Genomic DNA, 19,080 nt, shown 5'->3' with positions numbered 1-19,080 from the left:
CACTAGGAGACACTCGGGGAAGACTCGCGGAGGGCTCCTAGGCGATCCCAGGCGTTGCAGAAAGAGGACAGATCCTCGCCACTCAGAATTCCTGAACGCGGCCAAGTGGGTGGGGGAGGTTTGGGGACGCCCTCCACGCAGCTGCCTGGTGTCACAGGTGTTCCATGGCATGGGGAATTCCGCTAATTTCCTGATCTGTCCAGGGGGAGGCTCTAGATGCTACCTGCATTTCCAGCCTAACCCCCGATTTCCCAGGCAGCCCGCACTAGAATACACTCGGGGAAGACACGCGGAGGGCTCCTAGGAAATCCCAGGCGCTGCAGACAGAGGTCGGAACCTCGCCACCCTGAGAATTCCGGAACGCGTCCGAGGGGGTGAGGTACTTTTGGGGCCGCCATCCACACAGCTGCCTGGTGTCACAGGTGTTCCCTGGCAGGGGGAAGTCCGCTAAGTACCTCATCAGTCCCGTGGGAGGCACTAGATGCTACCTGCGATTCCAGCCCAACCCCCGCCTTTCCCCGGCAGCCCGCACTAGGAGAACCTCGGGGAAGACACGCGGAATGCTCCTAGGAGATCCCAGGCACTGAAGACAGAGGACGGAACCTCGCCACCCTCAGAATTCCGGAACGCGGCCGAGTGGTTGGGGGAGGTTTGGGGCCGCTCTCCACGCAACTGCCTGGTGTCACAGGTGTTATCTGGCAGGGGGAATTCCGCTAATTGCCTGATCAGTCCAGGGGGAGGCAATGGATGCTACCTGCATTTCCAGCCTAACGCCGGACTTTCCCTGGCAGCCCGCACTAGGAGACCCCCGGGGAAGACAAGCGGAGGGCTCCTAGGAGATCCCAGGCGCTGCAGACAGATGACGGAAGCTCGTCACACTCTGAATTCCGGAACGCGCCCGAGTGGGTGGGGGAGATTTGGGGCCGACTTCCACGCAGCTGCCTGTTGTCACAGGTGTTCCCTGGCAGGGGGAATTCCGCTAATTGCCTGATCAGTCCAGGGGGAGGCAATGGATGCTACCCGCATTTCCAGACCAACCCCTGCATTTCCCCGGCATCCGGCACTAGGAGACACTCGAGGAAGACACGCGGAGGGCTCCTAGGAGATCCCAGGCGCTGCAGACAGAGGACGCAACCTCGACACCCTCAGAATTCCGGAACGCGGCCGAGTGGGTGGGGGAAGTCTGGTTCCGCTCTCCACGAAGCTGCCTGTTGTCACAGGTGTTCCCTGGCAGGGGAAATTCTGCTAATTACCTCATCACTCCAAGGGGAGGCAGTAGCTGCTACCTGTATTTCCAGGCCATCCCACGCATTTCCCCGGCAGCCCGCACTAGGAGACACTCGGGAAAGACACGCGGAATGCTCCTAGGAGATCCCAGGCTCTGCAGATAGAGGACGGATCCTCGCCACGCTCAGAATTACGATACGCGGCCGAGTGGGTGGGGGAGGTTTGCGGCCTCCATCCACGCAGCTGCCAGGTGTCACAGTTGTTCCCTGGCACTGGAAATTCCGCTAATTACCTGATCTGTCCAGGGAGAGGCACTAGATGCTACCTTCATTTCCACCGAACCCCTGCCATTCCCCGGCAGCACGCACTGGAAGACACTCTGGGAAGACACACGGATGGCTCCTCGGAGATCCCAGGCGCTGCAGACAGAGGCCGGAACCTCGCCACAATCAGAACTCCGGAACGCCGACGCGTGGGTGGGGGATGTTTGCGGCCGCCCGCCACGCAGCTGCCTCGTGTCACAGGTGTTCCATGGCAGGGGGAATTCCACTAATTTCTTGATCTGTCCAGGGGGAGGCTCTAGATGCTACCTGCATTTCCAGCCCAATCCCCGAATTTCCGCGGCAGCCCGCACAAGGAGACACTCGAGGAAGACACGCCGAGGGCTCCTAGGAGATCCCAGGCTCTGCAGAAAGAGGACGGAACCTCGCCACCCTCAGAATTCCGGAACGCGCCCGAGTGGGTGGGGGAGGTTTGCGGCCGCCCGCCACGCAGCTGCCTGGTGTCACAGGTGTTCCCTGGCAGGGGGAAGTCCGCTAATTACGTGATTTCTCCAGGGTGAGGCACTAGATGCTACCTGCATTTCCAGCCCAACCCCCGCAGTTCCCCGGCAGCCCGCACTAGGAGACACTCGGGGAAGACACGCGGAGGGCTCCTACGAGATCCCAAGTGCTGCATACAGAGGAAGGAATCTCGCCACCCTCAGAATTGCGGAACGCAGACCAGTGGGTGGGGGAAATTTGGGGCCGCCATCCACGCATCTGCCTAGAGTCACATGTGTTCCCTGGCAAGGGGAAGTCCGCTAAATACCTCACCTGTCCAGGGGGAGGCACTAGATGCTACCTGCATTTCCAGGCCAACCCCCGCCTTTCCCCGGCAGACCGCACTAGGAGACCCTCGGGGAAGACACGCGGAGGGCTCCTAGGAGATCCCAGGCGCTGCAGACAGAGGACGGAACCTCGCCACACTCAGAATTCCGGAACGTGCCGAGTGGGAGGGGGAGGTTTGGGGCCACCCTCCACGCAGCTGCCTGGTGTCACAGGTGTTAACTGGCAGGAGGATGTCCGCTAATTACGTGATTTATCCAGGGGGAGGCACTAGATGCTACCTGCATTTCCAGCCCAACCCCCGCCTTTCCCCAGCAGCCAGCACTAGGAGACAGTCGGGGAAAACACGCAGAGGGCTCCTAGGAGATCCCAGGCGCTGCAGAGGAAAGAACCTCGCCACGCTCAGTATTCCGGAACGCGGCCGAGTGGGTTGGGGATGTTTGGGGCCGCCCCACACGCAGCTGCCTGGCGTCACAGGTGTTAACTGGCAGGTGGATGTCCGCTAATTACATCAGTCCAGGGGTAGGCACTAGATGCTACCTGCATTTCCAGCCCAACCCCCGCCTTTCCCCGGCAGCCCGCACTAGGAGACACTCGGGGAAGACACGCGGAGGGCTCCTAGGAGATCCCAGGTGCTGCAGACAGAGGACGGAACCTCGCCACACTCAGAATTATGGAACGAGGCCGAGTGTGGGGGGAGGTTTGGGGCTGCCCTCCACGTAGCTGCCAGGTTTCACAGTTGTTACCTGGCACTGGAAATTCCGTTATTTACCTGATCTGTCCAGTGGGAGGCACTAGAAGCTACCTGCATTTCCAGCCCATCCCCCGCCTTTCCCCGGCAGCCCGCACTAGGAGACACTCGGGGAAGACACGCGGATGGCTCCTAGGAGATCCCAGGTTCGGCAGACAGAGGACGGAACCTCGCCACTCTCAGAATTGCGGAACGCGGCCGAGTGTGTGGGGGAGGTTTGGGGCCGCCCTCCACGCAGCTGCCTGGTGTCACAGGTGTTCCCTGGCAGTGGGAATTCCGCTAATTACCTCATAAGTCCAGGGGGAGGCACTAGATGCTACCTTCATTTCCAGACAAACCCCGGCCATTCCCCGTCAGCCCGCAATAGAATACACTCGGGGAAGACACGCGGAGGTCTCCTAGGAGATCCCAGGCGCTGCAGACAGAGGACGGAACCTCGCCACACTCAGAATTCCGGAACGAGGAAGAGTGTGTGGGGAGGTTTGGGGCCGCCCACCACGCAGCTGCCAGGTGTCACAGTTGTTCCCTGGCACTGGAAATTCCGCTAATTACCTGATCTGTCCAGTGGGAGGCACTAGATGCTACCTGCAATTCCAGCACAACCCCCGCATTTCCCCGGCAGCCCGCATAAGGAGACACTCGAGGAAGACACGCAGAGGGCTCCTAGGAGATCCCAAGCTCTGCAGACAGAGGACGGAACCTCGCCACCCTCAGAATTCCGGAAGGCGCCCGAGTGGGTGGGGGAGGTTTCGGGCCGCCCTCCACGCAGCTGCCTGGTGTCACAGGTTTTCCCTGGCAGGGTGAAGTCCGATAATTACCTTATCTGTCCAGGGGGAGGCACTAGATGCAACCTGCATTTCCAGCCCAACCCCCGCATTTCACCGGCAGAACGCACTAGGAGACACTCGGTGAAGACACGCGGAGGGCTCCAAGGAGATCCCAGGCGCTGCAGACAGAGGACGGAACCTCGCTACACTCAGAATTCCAGAACGCGGCCGAGTGGGTTGGGGACATTTGGGGCCGCCATCGACACAAATGCCTGGAGTCACATGTGTTCCCTGGCAAGGGGAAGTCCGCTAAATAGCTCACCTGTCCAGGGGGAGGCACTAGATGCTACCTGCATTTCCAGGCCATCCCCCGCCTTTCCCCGGCAGCCCGCACTAGGAGACCCTCGGGGAAGACACGCGGATGGCTCCTAGGAGATCCCAGGCGCTGCAGAGGACGGAACCTCGCCACTCTCAGAATTCCGGAACGTGCCAAGTGGGTGGGGGAGGTTTGGGGCCGCCCTCCACGCAGCTGCCTGGTGTCACAGGTGTTAACTGGCAGTTGGATGTCCGCTAATTACGTGATTTATCCAGGGGGAGGCACTAGATGCTACCTGCATTTCCAGCCCAACCCCCGCCTTTCCCCGGCAGCCCGCACTAGGAGACAGTCGGGGAAAACACGCGGAGGGCTCCTAGGAGATCCCAGGCGCTGCAGACAGAGGAAAGAGCCTCGCCACGCTCAGTATTCCGGAACGCGGCCGAGTGGGTGGGGGAGGATTATTGCCGCCCTACACGCAGCTGCCTGGTGTCACAGGTGTTCCCTGGCAGGGGGAAGTCCGCTAATTACCTCATCCGTCCAGGGGAAGGCACTAGATGCTACCTGCATTCCAGCTCAAACCCCGCATTTCCCCGACAGCCCGCACTAGGAGACCCTCGGGGAAGACACGCGGATGGCTCCTAGGAGATCCCAGGTGCTGCAGACAGAGGACGGAACCTCGCCACCCTCAGAAATCCGGAACGCGGCCGAGTGGTTGGGGGAGATTTGGGACCGCCATCCACGCAGCTGCCTGGTGTCACAGGTGTTTCCTAGCAGTGGGAATTCCGCTAATTACCTCATCAGTCCATGGGGAGGCACTAGATGCTACCTGCATTTCCAGCCAAACCCCCGCCTTTCCCAGACGGCCCGCACTACGAGACACTCCGGGAAGACACGCGGATGGCTCCTAGTAGATCCCAGGTGCTGATGACAGAGGACGTAACCTCGCCACCCTCAGAACACTGGAACGCGGCCGAGTCGGTGGGGGAGGTTTGGGGCCGACGTCCTCGAATCTGCCTGGTGTCACAGATGGTCCCTGGCAGTCAGAAGTACACTAATTACCTGATCTGTCCAGGGGGAGGCACCAGATGCTACCTGCATTTCCAGCCCAATCCCCGAATTTCCGCGGCAGCCCGCACAAGGAGACACTCGAGGAAGACACGCCGAGGGCTCCTAGGAGATCCCAGGCTCTGCAGACAGAGGCCGGAACCTCGCCACCCTCAGAATTCCGGAACGCGCCCGAGTGCGTGGGGGAAGTTTGGGGCCGCCCTCCACGCAGCTGCCTGGTGTCACAGGTGTTCCCTGGCAGGGGGAATTCCGCTAATTACCTGATGTGTCCAGTGGGTGTCAATAGACGCTACCTGCATTTCCAGACCAACCCATGCTTTTCCCCGGAAGCCGGCACCAGGAGACAGTCGGGGAAGACACGCGGAGGGCTCCTAGGAGATCCCAGGCGCTGCAGATATATGACGGAACCTCGCCACACTCAGAATTCCGGAACGCGGCCGAATGGGTGGGGGAGGTTTGCGGCCGCCCGCCACGCAGCTGCCTGGTGTCACAGGTGTTCCCTGGCAGGGGGAAGTCCGCTAATTACGTGATTTCTCCAGGGTGAGGCACTAGATGCTACCTGCATTTCCAGCCCAACCCCCGCAGTTCCCCGGCAGCCCGCACTAGGAGACACTCGGGGAAGACACGCGGAGGGCTCCTACGAGATCCCAAGTGCTGCATACAGAGGAAGGAATCTCGCCACCCTCAGAATTGCGGAACGCAGACCAGTGGGTGGGGGAAATTTGGGGCCGCCATCCACGCATCTGCCTAGAGTCACATGTGTTCCCTGGCAAGGGGAAGTCCGCTAAATACCTCACCTGTCCAGGGGGAGGCACTAGATGCTACCTGCATTTCCAGGCCAACCCCCGCCTTTCCCCGGCAGACCGCACTAGGAGACCCTCGGGGAAGACACGCGGAGGGCTCCTAGGAGATCCCAGGCGCTGCAGACAGAGGACGGAACCTCGCCACACTCAGAATTCCGGAACGTGCCGAGTGGGAGGGGGAGGTTTGGGGCCACCCTCCACGCAGCTGCCTGGTGTCACAGGTGTTAACTGGCAGGAGGATGTCCGCTAATTACGTGATTTATCCAGGGGGAGGCACTAGATGCTACCTGCATTTCCAGCCCAACCCCCGCCTTTCCCCAGCAGCCAGCACTAGGAGACAGTCGGGGAAAACACGCAGAGGGCTCCTAGGAGATCCCAGGCGCTGCAGAGGAAAGAACCTCGCCACGCTCAGTATTCCGGAACGCGGCCGAGTGGGTTGGGGATGTTTGGGGCCGCCCCACACGCAGCTGCCTGGCGTCACAGGTGTTAACTGGCAGGTGGATGTCCGCTAATTACATCAGTCCAGGGGTAGGCACTAGATGCTACCTGCATTTCCAGCCCAACCCCCGCCTTTCCCCGGCAGCCCGCACTAGGAGACACTCGGGGAAGACACGCGGAGGGCTCCTAGGAGATCCCAGGTGCTGCAGACAGAGGACGGAACCTCGCCACACTCAGAATTATGGAACGAGGCCGAGTGTGGGGGGAGGTTTGGGGCTGCCCTCCACGTAGCTGCCAGGTTTCACAGTTGTTACCTGGCACTGGAAATTCCGTTATTTACCTGATCTGTCCAGTGGGAGGCACTAGAAGCTACCTGCATTTCCAGCCCATCCCCCGCCTTTCCCCGGCAGCCCGCACTAGGAGACACTCGGGGAAGACACGCGGATGGCTCCTAGGAGATCCCAGGTTCGGCAGACAGAGGACGGAACCTCGCCACTCTCAGAATTGCGGAACGCGGCCGAGTGTGTGGGGGAGGTTTGGGGCCGCCCTCCACGCAGCTGCCTGGTGTCACAGGTGTTCCCTGGCAGTGGGAATTCCGCTAATTACCTCATAAGTCCAGGGGGAGGCACTAGATGCTACCTTCATTTCCAGACAAACCCCGGCCATTCCCCGTCAGCCCGCAATAGAATACACTCGGGGAAGACACGCGGAGGTCTCCTAGGAGATCCCAGGCGCTGCAGACAGAGGACGGAACCTCGCCACACTCAGAATTCCGGAACGAGGAAGAGTGTGTGGGGAGGTTTGGGGCCGCCCACCACGCAGCTGCCAGGTGTCACAGTTGTTCCCTGGCACTGGAAATTCCGCTAATTACCTGATCTGTCCAGTGGGAGGCACTAGATGCTACCTGCAATTCCAGCACAACCCCCGCATTTCCCCGGCAGCCCGCATAAGGAGACACTCGAGGAAGACACGCAGAGGGCTCCTAGGAGATCCCAAGCTCTGCAGACAGAGGACGGAACCTCGCCACCCTCAGAATTCCGGAAGGCGCCCGAGTGGGTGGGGGAGGTTTCGGGCCGCCCTCCACGCAGCTGCCTGGTGTCACAGGTTTTCCCTGGCAGGGTGAAGTCCGATAATTACCTTATCTGTCCAGGGGGAGGCACTAGATGCAACCTGCATTTCCAGCCCAACCCCCGCATTTCACCGGCAGAACGCACTAGGAGACACTCGGTGAAGACACGCGGAGGGCTCCAAGGAGATCCCAGGCGCTGCAGACAGAGGACGGAACCTCGCTACACTCAGAATTCCAGAACGCGGCCGAGTGGGTTGGGGACATTTGGGGCCGCCATCGACACAAATGCCTGGAGTCACATGTGTTCCCTGGCAAGGGGAAGTCCGCTAAATAGCTCACCTGTCCAGGGGGAGGCACTAGATGCTACCTGCATTTCCAGGCCATCCCCCGCCTTTCCCCGGCAGCCCGCACTAGGAGACCCTCGGGGAAGACACGCGGATGGCTCCTAGGAGATCCCAGGCGCTGCAGAGGACGGAACCTCGCCACTCTCAGAATTCCGGAACGTGCCGAGTGGGTGGGGGAGGTTTGGGGCCGCCCTCCACGCAGCTGCCTGGTGTCACAGGTGTTAACTGGCAGTTGGATGTCCGCTAATTACGTGATTTATCCAGGGGGAGGCACTAGATGCTACCTGCATTTCCAGCCCAACCCCCGCCTTTCCCCGGCAGCCCGCACTAGGAGACAGTCGGGGAAAACACGCGGAGGGCTCCTAGGAGATCCCAGGCGCTGCAGACAGAGGAAAGAGCCTCGCCACGCTCAGTATTCCGGAACGCGGCCGAGTGGGTGGGGGAGGATTATTGCCGCCCTACACGCAGCTGCCTGGTGTCACAGGTGTTCCCTGGCAGGGGGAAGTCCGCTAATTACCTCATCCGTCCAGGGGAAGGCACTAGATGCTACCTGCATTCCAGCTCAAACCCCGCATTTCCCCGACAGCCCGCACTAGGAGACCCTCGGGGAAGACACGCGGATGGCTCCTAGGAGATCCCAGGTGCTGCAGACAGAGGACGGAACCTCGCCACCCTCAGAAATCCGGAACGCGGCCGAGTGGTTGGGGGAGATTTGGGACCGCCATCCACGAAGCTGCCTGGTGTCACAGGTGTTTCCTAGCAGTGGGAATTCCGCTAATTACCTCATCAGTCCATGGGGAGGCACTAGATGCTACCTGCATTTCCAGCCAAACCCCCGCCTTTCCCAGACGGCCCGCACTACGAGACACTCCGGGAAGACACGCGGATGGCTCCTAGTAGATCCCAGGTGCTGATGACAGAGGACGTAACCTCGCCACCCTCAGAACACTGGAACGCGGCCGAGTCGGTGGGGGAGGTTTGGGGCCGACGTCCTCGAATCTGCCTGGTGTCACAGATGGTCCCTGGCAGTCAGAAGTACACTAATTACCTGATCTGTCCAGGGGGAGGCACCAGATGCTACCTGCATTTCCAGCCCAATCCCCGAATTTCCGCGGCAGCCCGCACAAGGAGACACTCGAGGAAGACACGCCGAGGGCTCCTAGGAGATCCCAGGCTCTGCAGACAGAGGCCGGAACCTCGCCACCCTCAGAATTCCGGAACGCGCCCGAGTGCGTGGGGGAAGTTTGGGGCCGCCCTCCACGCAGCTGCCTGGTGTCACAGGTGTTCCCTGGCAGGGGGAATTCCGCTAATTACCTGATGTGTCCAGTGGGTGTCAATAGACGCTACCTGCATTTCCAGACCAACCCATGCTTTTCCCCGGAAGCCGGCACCAGGAGACAGTCGGGGAAGACACGCGGAGGGCTCCTAGGAGATCCCAGGCGCTGCAGATATATGACGGAACCTCGCCACACTCAGAATTCCGGAACGCGGCCGAATGGGTGGGGGAAGTTTGGGGCCGCCCCCCGTAGCTGCCTGGTTTCACAGGTGTTCCTTGGAAGGGGGCAGTCCGCTAAATACCTGATTTTTCCAGGGGGAGGCACTAGATGCTACCTGCATTTCCAGCCGAACCCCTGCCATTCCCCGGCAGCACGCACTGGGATACAATCGGGGAAGACACGCGGAGGGCTCCTAGGTGTTCCCAGGCGCTGCAGACAGAGGACGGAACCTCGCCACGCTCAGAATTCCGGAACGCGGCAGAGTGGTTGGGGGAGGTTTGGGGCCACCCACCACGCAGCTGCCTGCTGTCACATGTGTTCCCTGGCAGTGGGAAGTCCGCTAATTACCTCATCAGTCCAGGGGGAGGCACTAGATGCTACCTGCATTTCCAGCCCAACCCCCGGGATTCCCCGGCAACCCGCATTATAAGACCTCGGGAAAGACACGCAGATGGCTCCTAGGAGATCCCAGGCGCTGCAGACAGAGGCCGGAACCTCGCCACCCTCAGAATTCCGGAACGCGTCCTAGTGTGTTGTGGAGGTTTGGGGCCGCCCTCCACGCAGCTGCCTGGTGTCACAGGTGTTCCCTGGCAGTGGGAATTCCGCTAATTACCTCATCAATCCAGGGGGAGTCACTAGATGCTACCTGCATTTCCAGCCTAATCCCCGCATTTCCCCGGCAGCCCGCAATAGGAGACACTCGTTGAAGACCCGCCGCCGGCTCCTAGGCGATCCCAGTTGCTGCAGAAAGAGAACGGAACCTCGTCACAATCAGAAATTCGGAATGCGTCCGAGTGGGTGGGTGAGGTTTGGGGCCGCCCTCCACGCAGCTGCTTGGTGTCACATGTGTTCCCTGGCAGGGGGAATTCCGCTAATTACCTCATCATTCTAGGGGGAGGCACTAGATGCTACCAGAATTTCCAGCCCAACACCCGCCTTTCCCCTGCGGCCCGCACTAGGAGACACTCGGGGAAGACACGCGGAGGGCTCCTAGGAGATCCCAGGCGCTGCAGACAGAGGACGGAACCTCGCCATCCTCAGAATTACGGAACGCGGCCGAGTGTGTGGGGGAGGTTTGGGGCCGACCTCCACGCAGCTGCCTGGTGTCACAGGTGTTTCCTTGGGGGGGGAGGTCCGCTAATTACCTCACCAGTCCAGGGGGAGGCACTAGATGCTACCTGCATTTCCAGCACAACCCCCGAATTTCCCCGGCAGCCCGCACTATTAGACAATCGGGGAAGACACACGGAGGGCTCCTAGGAGATCCCAGGCGCTGCAGACAGAGGACGGAACCTCGCCACATTCAGAATTCCGGAACGCGGCCTAGAGGGTGGGGAATTTTGAGACCGTTCTCCACGCAGCTGCCTGGTGTCACAGGTTTTCCCTGGCAGTAGGAATTCCGCTAATTACCTCATCAATCCAGGGGGAGTCACTAGATGCTACCTGCATTTCCAGCCGAATCCCCGCCTTTCCCCGGCAGCCCGCACTAGGAGACACTCGGTGAAGACCCGCCGCCGGCTCCTAGGAGTTCCCAGGTGCTGCAGAAAGAGAACGGAACCTCGCCACAATGAGAAATTCGGAATGCGTCCGAGTGGGTGGGGGAGGTTTGGGGCCACCCTCCACGCAGCTACTTGGTGTCACATGTGTTCCCTAGCAGGGGGAATTCCGCTAATTACCTCATCAGTCTAGGGGGAGGCACTAGATGCTACCAGAATTTCCAGCCCAACACCCGCCTTTCCCCTGCGGCCCGCACTAAGAGACACTCGGGGAAGACACGCGGATGGCTCCTAGGAGATCCCAGGCGCTGCAGACAGCGGACGGAACCTCGCCACACTCAGAATTCCGGAACGAGGCCGAGTGTGGGGGGAGGTTTGGGGCCGCCCTCCACGCAGCTGCCAGGTGTCACAGTTGTTCCCTGGCACTGGAAATTCCGCTAATTACCTGATCTGTCCAGTGTGAGGCACTAGATGCTACCTGCATTTCCAGCCTAATCCCCGCCTTTCCCCAGCAGCCCGCACTAGGAGACACTCGGTGAAGACACGCGGCGGGCTCCTAGGTGATCCCAGGTGCTGTAGACAGAGGACGGAACCTCGCAACAATCAGAAATTTGGAACGCGGCCGAGTGGGTGGGGGAGGTTTGGGGACGCCCTCCACGCAGCTGCCAGGTGTCACAGGTGTTCCCTGGCAGGGGAAATTCCGCTAATTTCCTGATCTGTCCAGGGTGAGGCACTAGATGCTACCTGCATTGCCAGTCGAACCCCTGCCTTTCCCCGGCAGCACGCACTGGGAGACACTCGGGAAAGACACGCGGACGGGTCCTAGGAGATCCCAGGCGCTGCAGACAGAGGACGGAAATTCGCAACGCTCAGAATTCCGGAACGCGGCCGAGTGGTTGGGGGAGGTTTGGGGCCGCACACCAGGCAGCTGCCTGCTGTCACATGTCTTCTCTGGCAGGGGGAATTCCGCTAATTTCCTGATCTGTCCAGGGGGAGGCTCTAGATGCTACCTGCATTTCCAGCCAAACCCCCGAATTTCCCCGGCAGCCCGCAATAGAATACACTCGGGGAAGACACGCGGAGGCTCCTAGAAGATCCCAGGCGCTGAAGACAGAGGACGGAACCTCGCCACCCTCAGAAATCCGGAACGCGGCCGAGTGGGTGGGGCAGGTTTGGGGCCGCCCTCCACGCAGCTGCCAGGTGTCACAGGTGTTCCCTGGCAGGGGGAAGTACGCTAATTACCTCATCAGTCCCGGGGGAGGCACTAGATGCTACCTGCGTTTCCAGCTCAACCCCCGCCTTTCCCCGGCAGCCCGCACAAGGAGACACTCGAGGAACACACGCGGATTGCTCCTAGGAGATCCCAGGCTCTGCAGACAGAGGACGGAACCTCGCCACACTCAGAATTCCGGAACGCGGCCGAGTGGGTGGGGGAGGTTTGGGGCCGCCGTCCTCGTAGCTAACTGGTGTCACAGGTGTTCCCTGGCAGGGTAAAGTCCGATAATTACCTGATCTCTCCAGGGGGAGGCACTAGATGCAACCTGCATTTCCAGCCCAACCCGCGCAGTTCCCCGGCAGCCCGCACTAGGAGACACTCGGGGAAGACACGCGGAGGGCTCCTAGGAGATCCCAAGTGCTGCATACAGAGGAAGGAATCTCGCCACCCTCAGAATTGCGGAACGCAGACCAGTGGGTGGGGGAAATTTGGGGCCGCCATCCACGCATCTGCCTAGAGTCACATGTGTTCCCTAGCAAGGGGAAGTCCGCTAAATACCTCACCTGTCCAGGGGGAGGCACTAGATGCTACCTGCATTTCCAGGCCAACCCCCGCCTTTCCCCGGCAGCCCGCACTATGAGACCCTCGGGGAAGACACGCGGATGGCTCCTAGGAGATCCCAGGCGCTGCAGACTGAGGACGGAACCTCGCCGCTCTCAGAATTCCGGAACGTGCCGAGTGGGTGGGGGAGGTTTGGGGCCGCCCTCCACGCAGCTGCCTGGTGTCACAGGTGTTAACTGGCAGTTGGATATCCGCTAATTACGTGATTTATCCAGGGGGAGGCACTAGATGCTACCTGCATTTCCAGCCCAACCCCCGCCTTTCCCCGGCAGCCCGCACTAGGAGACAGTCGGGGAAAACACGCGGAGGGCTCCTAGGAGATCCCAGGCGCTGCAGACAGAGGACGGAACCTCGCCACAATCTGAATTTCGGAACGCGGCCGAGTGGGTGCGGGAGCTTTGGGGACGCCCCCCACGCAGCTACCTGGTGTCACAGGTGTCCCCTGGCAGGGGGAAGTTCGCTAAATACCTCATCTGTCCAGGGGGAGGCACTAGAGGATACCTGCATTTCCAGCCCAACAGCCGAATTTCCCCGGCAGCGCGCACTAGGAGACACTCGGGGAAGACACGCGGAGGGCTCCGAGGAGATCCCAGTCGCTGCAGACAGAGGAAGGAACCTCGCCACCCTTAGAATTCCGGAACGCGCCCGAGTGGATGGGGAGGATTTGGGCCGCGCTCCACGCAGCTGCCTGGTGTCACAGGTGTTCCCTTGCAGGGTGAAGTGCGATAATTACCTGATCTGTCCAGGGGTAGGCACTAGATGCAACCTGCATTTCCAGCCCAACCCCCGAATTTCCCCGGCAGGACGCTCTAGGAGACACTCGGTGAAGACACGCGGAGGGCTCCTAGGAGATCCCAGGCGCTGCAGACAGAGGACGGAACCTCGCCACCCTCACAATACCGGAACGCGGCCGAGTGGGTGGGGGAGGTTTGGAACCGCCCCCCACGCAGCTGCCTGGTTTCACAGGTGTTCCCTTGCAGTGGGAAGTCCGCTAATTACCTCATCTGTCCAGGGGGAGGCACTTGATGCTACCTGCATTCCAGGCCAAACCCCGCCTTTCCCCGTCAGCCCGCACTAGGTGACGCTCGGGGAAGACACACGGAAGGCTCCTAGGAGATCCCAGGCGCTGCAGACAGAGGACGGAACCTCGCCACACTCAGAATTCTGGAACGCGCCCGAGTGGGTGGGAAAATGTCTTTTACGAAAATGACAGGCCAGCCAAGAAACAAGCACCACTCTGAGGGTTGGAGTACTCAGATTTATTACGCCGGCGGGCTCAGAGGGGCTTCTGCTCCGAAGCTCTGAGCACCTCCAAGACGTGCACATGAGGTTTCATAGGGTTAATTACAAATATGGGTCTATTCGCCAATAAGACTCAAACAACAAAAAGCAAAGGATCAGTACACTGGAGCTTATCAATTTGGAACAGATCACGTTACTGACACTTGTTGAGCTTGGATTTACGAGTTAGCTTGTTAGCCCAGTAAACTGACACTAAACTTCAGATTTACGAGCTAGCCCAGCAGAACTTAGATCAGTAAACGGACACTTATCACACTTAGATTTGTGACTTTAGCTTGTTAGCCCAGCTGGGCTTTTCCTTTACAAGTCCTCCAGGATCCAAGAAAGCCACGTTGGAAAACAAGTGGTGATTCTGATGGGACAGGAGATCAGTCATTTGGGGGCGAAGGGTGGGGTAGGGAGACATACCAGCCTGTCTGTCTGTTTTCACCCAGTGTGGGAGCCGTCCCAAAGAGATAACTCGAGAAGAGAGAAACAGGGAGTTGACAAAGAACACGTGCAGTGGCGTGCCCTCCCCCCCCACCCCAGGAGAAGGCCAAGCCAGAAGTCCCTCCGGATGGCGGGCTCCGGACTCCAGCTTCCAGGGGAAGCGATTTTTTTTTTCCTCCCCATTTCAGGCCCGGAAGAAGAGGGAGAGGCAGAGTGTCCTTCTCGGGCATCCGCTGTTTCTGAAGCACGCTTGTTGCCAAAAGATCGGCCCCCGTCCCCGACGAGCCCAAGAATCCAGAGACAAGGTCTTGGAGCTTAGAAGCAAAGAGGCCATTTTATCACTCTGCCGGGCAAAGGGGATTCACAGCAGGCTAGCGTCTTCAAAACTGTGTACCCACCTTGGGGATGGAGTGGGTGGGGTGGTTCTAGAGCCATAGCTCAAACAATCGGGCATCGATCACCATCCACAGAATCGTTTTCTCATCAGAAGACTCAGAATGGTGTCACGATGCCTCCAGGTGACCCATTCTATAGAGGCTGGTGGTTAGATCTCGTTATCTCATAAGCACTCAAGGTGTGGCCTTCTTGGTCACTCAGGCTATTTTGTCAGGTCATTAGTCCCGTGACCGACCTTCTCCTCGGAGAAAGACTCAGAGACCCAGCATGATGATGACTTTCAATGAGTGAAATACAGTAGAAACAGTAAGATCGATAGCTTCCAGTTTCAACAACAGGCCTGGAACCGTGAGCAGCAACCAGTCAGTCAGGACAGTTGACCGTTTTCAGGGCGAGCATAAGAAACCGAATGACACCCCCCCCAGCAAATGAATGAGTGAATGAATGAATGAATGACCTAATGATCCTCCCCTCCCCCCCCCCCGCCAAAAAAAGAAGAAGCAATCCGTTAGCCTAATTCCGGCCATTTTATTCATCCTCCTTCACCCTGAAGCCCCAGTCACCCACGTGCCACAGTGGTCTGTTTTCTGGTTTCCTCCACCACCCCACCCCCCACCAACCACCACCCCGCCAACATCCCCCCATGCCCAACCACAGCCCCAAGTGTGGGACTGGACGGGGGTGCAGGGGGCTGAGGGGGCGGCAATGGCGGCTTGAGGTGAGGGTGGGGAGTGTTCCGCCCAGATCGTATAGGAAGCTCAAACACAGCTGCAGTACGAGACAAGATGGTAGATTTCTGTGAGTCCTCCCTCCTCTTAAAATCCGTCCTAAGGAGGAGACAGACAGAAAGAGAAACATCACCCTCACTCCCAACGCCTCCTGCGCCCTCGATGCGCCCCAAAACAACAAGAAAAACAAAAACAAACACGACCACAAATAAGTCGCTATCCCTGGGGAAGAAGGATTCGATGGCATGGGGATATCATTCTAAAATTCATTCCCTCTTCATCACATTTCATGGAAACCGATTGCAATCTATGAGGCCCTGTGAAGGTAGGGGTTGGGGGGGTAGGGAGGAGGGAGGGAAGTGAAGGGGGGAGAGAGAGAGAGAGAGAGAGAGAGAGAGAGAGAGAGAGAGAGAGCGAGCGAGCAGAGGAGAGGAGGGATAAAAGGGGAGAGGACAGGAAAGGAGAGGAGGGAAAAGAGGGGAGGGGAGGGGAAATGAGAAGAGGCGATTGTTAGAGGAGAAGAGGGAGAGGAGAGGAGTGGAGGGGAGAAGAGAGGAGTGGAGGGGTGAGGGGGAAGTGGGGAGAACAGGGAAGAGGAGAGGAGGGGAGAGGAGAGGAAAGAGAGACAAGGGAGACAGACAGACACGCATGCGCGCGCACACACACAGAATAGCGAAATGGAGAGAGAGGCAGAGAGAGAGAGAGAGAGAGAGAGAGAGAGAGGCAGAGAGAGAGAGAGAGAGAGAGAGAGACAGACAGACAGACAGACAGACAGACAGACAGACAGACATGGATCTAGGTCAGGGATACTACACATGGGTATTCTTCTGAGTGATTTTATGTGTTTTCTCAATCGCCACCTCTATGGAGATAAAAATCGCTCCCATAAGATGAAGGGAGTCCTTCTGCCACCGCCCGCGGCCCCGCCCACCAGCACCGCTTGTGTTTGTCAGGGATTCCAAGCCAAAGCACGTGGAGGAGCGGGAGAGCTTCCTGGCAGCCCAAGGAGGAGGAAAGTCCGGCAGCATGAGAGAGGTGGTTGGCACGGGGAAGCTGGAGGCCGGCTGAAGAGAAGATGGGTGAGGGGGCAGGGAGGAGGGTTTCCCAAGTTGGAGAGCCAAGACGAGGGAGGGGAGCTGTCGGTGGCTGCGTTCTGACCCCGACCCCAACCCTGACTGGAGCGGATCCCTGAAAGGAGGCGGTTCGGGCTCTCTGGCCGAGAACGCCCCTCTCTTCCTCTTTGTGCAGAAACACCTTCCGCGGACAGAGAAAGTCCATCCCGAGACCCTCGTCGGAAGAGTCCTTTCCAGACCCATCACGATCCTCCTGGGCCAAGGGGTCCAGGGGATGGGGCGGGGCCTCCATTCGATCCGTCTTCCGTCCGTCCGTCCATCCACAAGATCTTGAACATCCATGTAGGATTCTGGATGGTAGCAGTTTTCCAGGATCCTCGAAATCCTTGTAAGTCCTCTCCTGGCAGATTCGACCCCTAGGTCGTACCGCGCAGCACAGGGCACTAGATTCAGTCCCTCGGGACGAGGGTTCCTGAAAAAGACCAGGAAAAAGAAGAACAGAATCACTATGGTGTGCACCAGCCAGAAACCAGCACCACCTTGTCACTCTAACAGACTTGCAAAAGGCGGGGTAGGGAGAGAAAGTCATAGGATGGCTACCGTCCCTCCCACCCCCACCCCACACGCCAAGCCCCAGACCATCATCATCCCTGCTCCCCCTCCCCTCCCCTTTCCTCTCCCTTCCCCCTCCCCCTCCCCCTCCCCTCCATCGACGCCCGCCTCCCGCTTGTACCCCACTCCTCTGAACCCAGCACCACCCACCCCAGCCTGGACGGGCTCGGCTCAGATCGGCTCAGCTCGGCTCGGCTCGGCCCGGCCCAGCCCGGCCCGGCCCGGCCGTCCGGTCGACTTCTTCGCAGGGTCTAAAATAGCGCCCGGCCGACAGGAAGGTGGCACATGGCACATGGCAGGGGAGCGAGCGGGACGGTTCGGGATCTCTGGGTGGCAGGGACACGCGGCCGGACAACCAGGAGCACGGACGGCCTGGCGTGCGTTTCTCCGCTCGTGGGGGCCTCGACCAGAGACCGTGGTACGGGGAACGGGGACACACACACACCACACACACACACACACACACACACCACACACACACACACACACACCACACACACCACACACACCACACAGGCACAGACACACAGACACAGACACACACACACACACACACACACACACACACACACACACACACACACACACACACACACACACACACACACACACACACACACCCCTTCACCCCCACCCCCAAACCTCTGACAGCTTTCGTTTGTTTTCGGCCGACCGTCCCTCGATGAGGTACGAGTGCCTTGGCTGGGGCTGGGGGGGGGGGGTGGAGTTCCTCCCTCCACAACGACCCCACACAGGCTCTGTTCTGGTCACCCGAGTCCTCTTCCAAGTCAGACCACAGGCCTCCATCACCCGGCGCGAGCACTCGGGGAAACAGTCACCATCCTCATCGCTCCGCTCCACCTCTACACGTGAAGAACTGTTCCCAGCCCACGCCACTCCACCCCACCCCACGCCCCGATGCCACCCACCGCAGTGGAGAGAAACGAGACGAATCCACAGACGTGCATCAATCCGATGAAGAAAACGACGGCCCTATTCCAAGGAAGCATGGATATCTAGGTAGGAGATTCATCGAGTACTATGGAGGCGGTGGGAAAGGGGGGGGTTGCGGTGGGGAGGGTCTAGAGATCAGGCAGTACAGCCCATGCTTAGCATGCAAAAAATAAAGGTCCAGGGTTCAATCCCCAGCACCTACTCTTCAAAAATAACCCGAGAAGAAGCAAGACGGCGGAGTAGAAGGACGCTCGTAGCTCACCCTCTCCCACAAATACACCAAAACTCACATCGACGGACCCACTCGGCCAATCAGACCACCTGCGGAACTCCGACAGAACACCGCCCTCTTCGAAAGACAAAGACGCCCAAAATCTGGTAGGAGAAAAGGAGAAAAGAAAGAGTCAAAAGCAAAACAGTGCGGGAGGGACCGGCAGAGGAGGAATAGGGCTCGTTCGCCAAACCTCCCCCTCTCCAACGGAGAGGCCGACGGGACGGTGGGGGAGCCTCCGAGTCTCAGATCTGCCCGGAGCGCCCCTTGACCGACCGACCCAAGTGAAATGGGCACAGAGGGTCCCCGCGACACCCAGCCCGAGTCGCAGGCCGGCAGCCGGGGGCCGGGACAGGCCGCACGAGCCGGGCGGAGGACCGTGGCGGCGGCACCACGCGCCGTGGCCGGGAGGGGATACAGAGCAGAACAACCCGCCCCCCCAACTTTCTTTCCATTACGGGGAAAGAAAGGCAAAGCAACACGGCCGGTGTGCCCTGGGGGGAGGGGCGCCGTAGCCTCCATCTCCTCAGACCCGCGGCGCCATCACCGGCCCTTCTCGCGAGAAGAGAGGCGGGGCGCAGCCACAGCCGCCATAGCCCA

The 19,080-nt window shown here is 59.7% G+C and overlaps 1 protein-coding gene and 2 long non-coding RNA genes across 10 annotated transcripts; 2 read left to right on the top strand and 1 right to left on the bottom strand.

Annotated features, from left to right (window-relative positions):
• Positions 1-15,346: 15,346 nt before the first annotated feature.
• Positions 15,347-19,074, bottom strand: LOC116661759. 8 transcript variants are annotated; one of them, XM_032474282.1, is made up of 5 exons: positions 18,500-19,074; positions 18,185-18,248; positions 17,898-18,077; positions 16,825-17,115; positions 15,347-15,669 (listed from the first exon to the last, which is right to left on the bottom strand). In XM_032474282.1, the coding sequence occupies exons 1-5, from the start codon at positions 19,000-19,002 to the stop codon at positions 15,658-15,660; spliced, it is 1,050 nt and encodes a 349-aa protein (XP_032330173.1). In that variant the 5' UTR covers positions 19,003-19,074; the 3' UTR covers positions 15,347-15,657. The 8 variants fall into 8 exon arrangements, 7 of the variants coding, with proteins under 7 accessions (XP_032330173.1, XP_032330172.1, XP_032330174.1 ...); XM_032474280.1 differs by lacking the exon at positions 15,347-15,669 and having other exon boundaries at positions 16,391-17,115; positions 18,500-18,584; positions 18,939-19,017; XM_032474277.1 differs by lacking the exon at positions 15,347-15,669 and having other exon boundaries at positions 16,391-17,115; positions 18,500-19,071.
• Positions 16,508-17,794, top strand: LOC116661762. The gene is made up of 2 exons (XR_004317713.1): positions 16,508-16,649; positions 16,819-17,794. It is a non-coding gene; the product is annotated as an uncharacterized LOC116661762 (long non-coding RNA).
• LOC116661761 lies at positions 18,077-18,593 on the top strand. The gene is made up of 2 exons (XR_004317712.1): positions 18,077-18,275; positions 18,405-18,593. It is a non-coding gene; the product is annotated as an uncharacterized LOC116661761 (long non-coding RNA).
• Positions 19,075-19,080: the final 6 nt, after the last annotated feature.

The sequence above is a fragment of the Camelus ferus genome, chromosome 36 (genome assembly GCF_009834535.1).
Source record: "Camelus ferus isolate YT-003-E chromosome 36, BCGSAC_Cfer_1.0, whole genome shotgun sequence".
Lineage (NCBI taxonomy): Eukaryota > Metazoa > Chordata > Mammalia > Artiodactyla > Camelidae > Camelus > Camelus ferus.
Note: the sequence above shows the minus strand (reverse complement) of the source record. Positions and strands in the feature narration are given on the sequence as shown.

Coding starts and splice junctions, on each gene's coding strand:
- LOC116661759 (XM_032474277.1), bottom strand. CDS start 19,002: ATGGAGGCTACGGCGCCCCTCCCCCCAGGGCACACCGGCCGTGTTGCT. Junction 18,249..18,499: donor GGCCGAGTGGGTCCGTCGAT/GTGAGTTTTGGT, acceptor TCCTTGGAATAG/GGCCGTCGTTTTCTTCATCG. Junction 18,078..18,184: donor TCTCGTTTCTCTCCACTGCG/GTGGGTGGCATC, acceptor TGTTTCCCCGAG/TGCTCGCGCCGGGTGATGGA.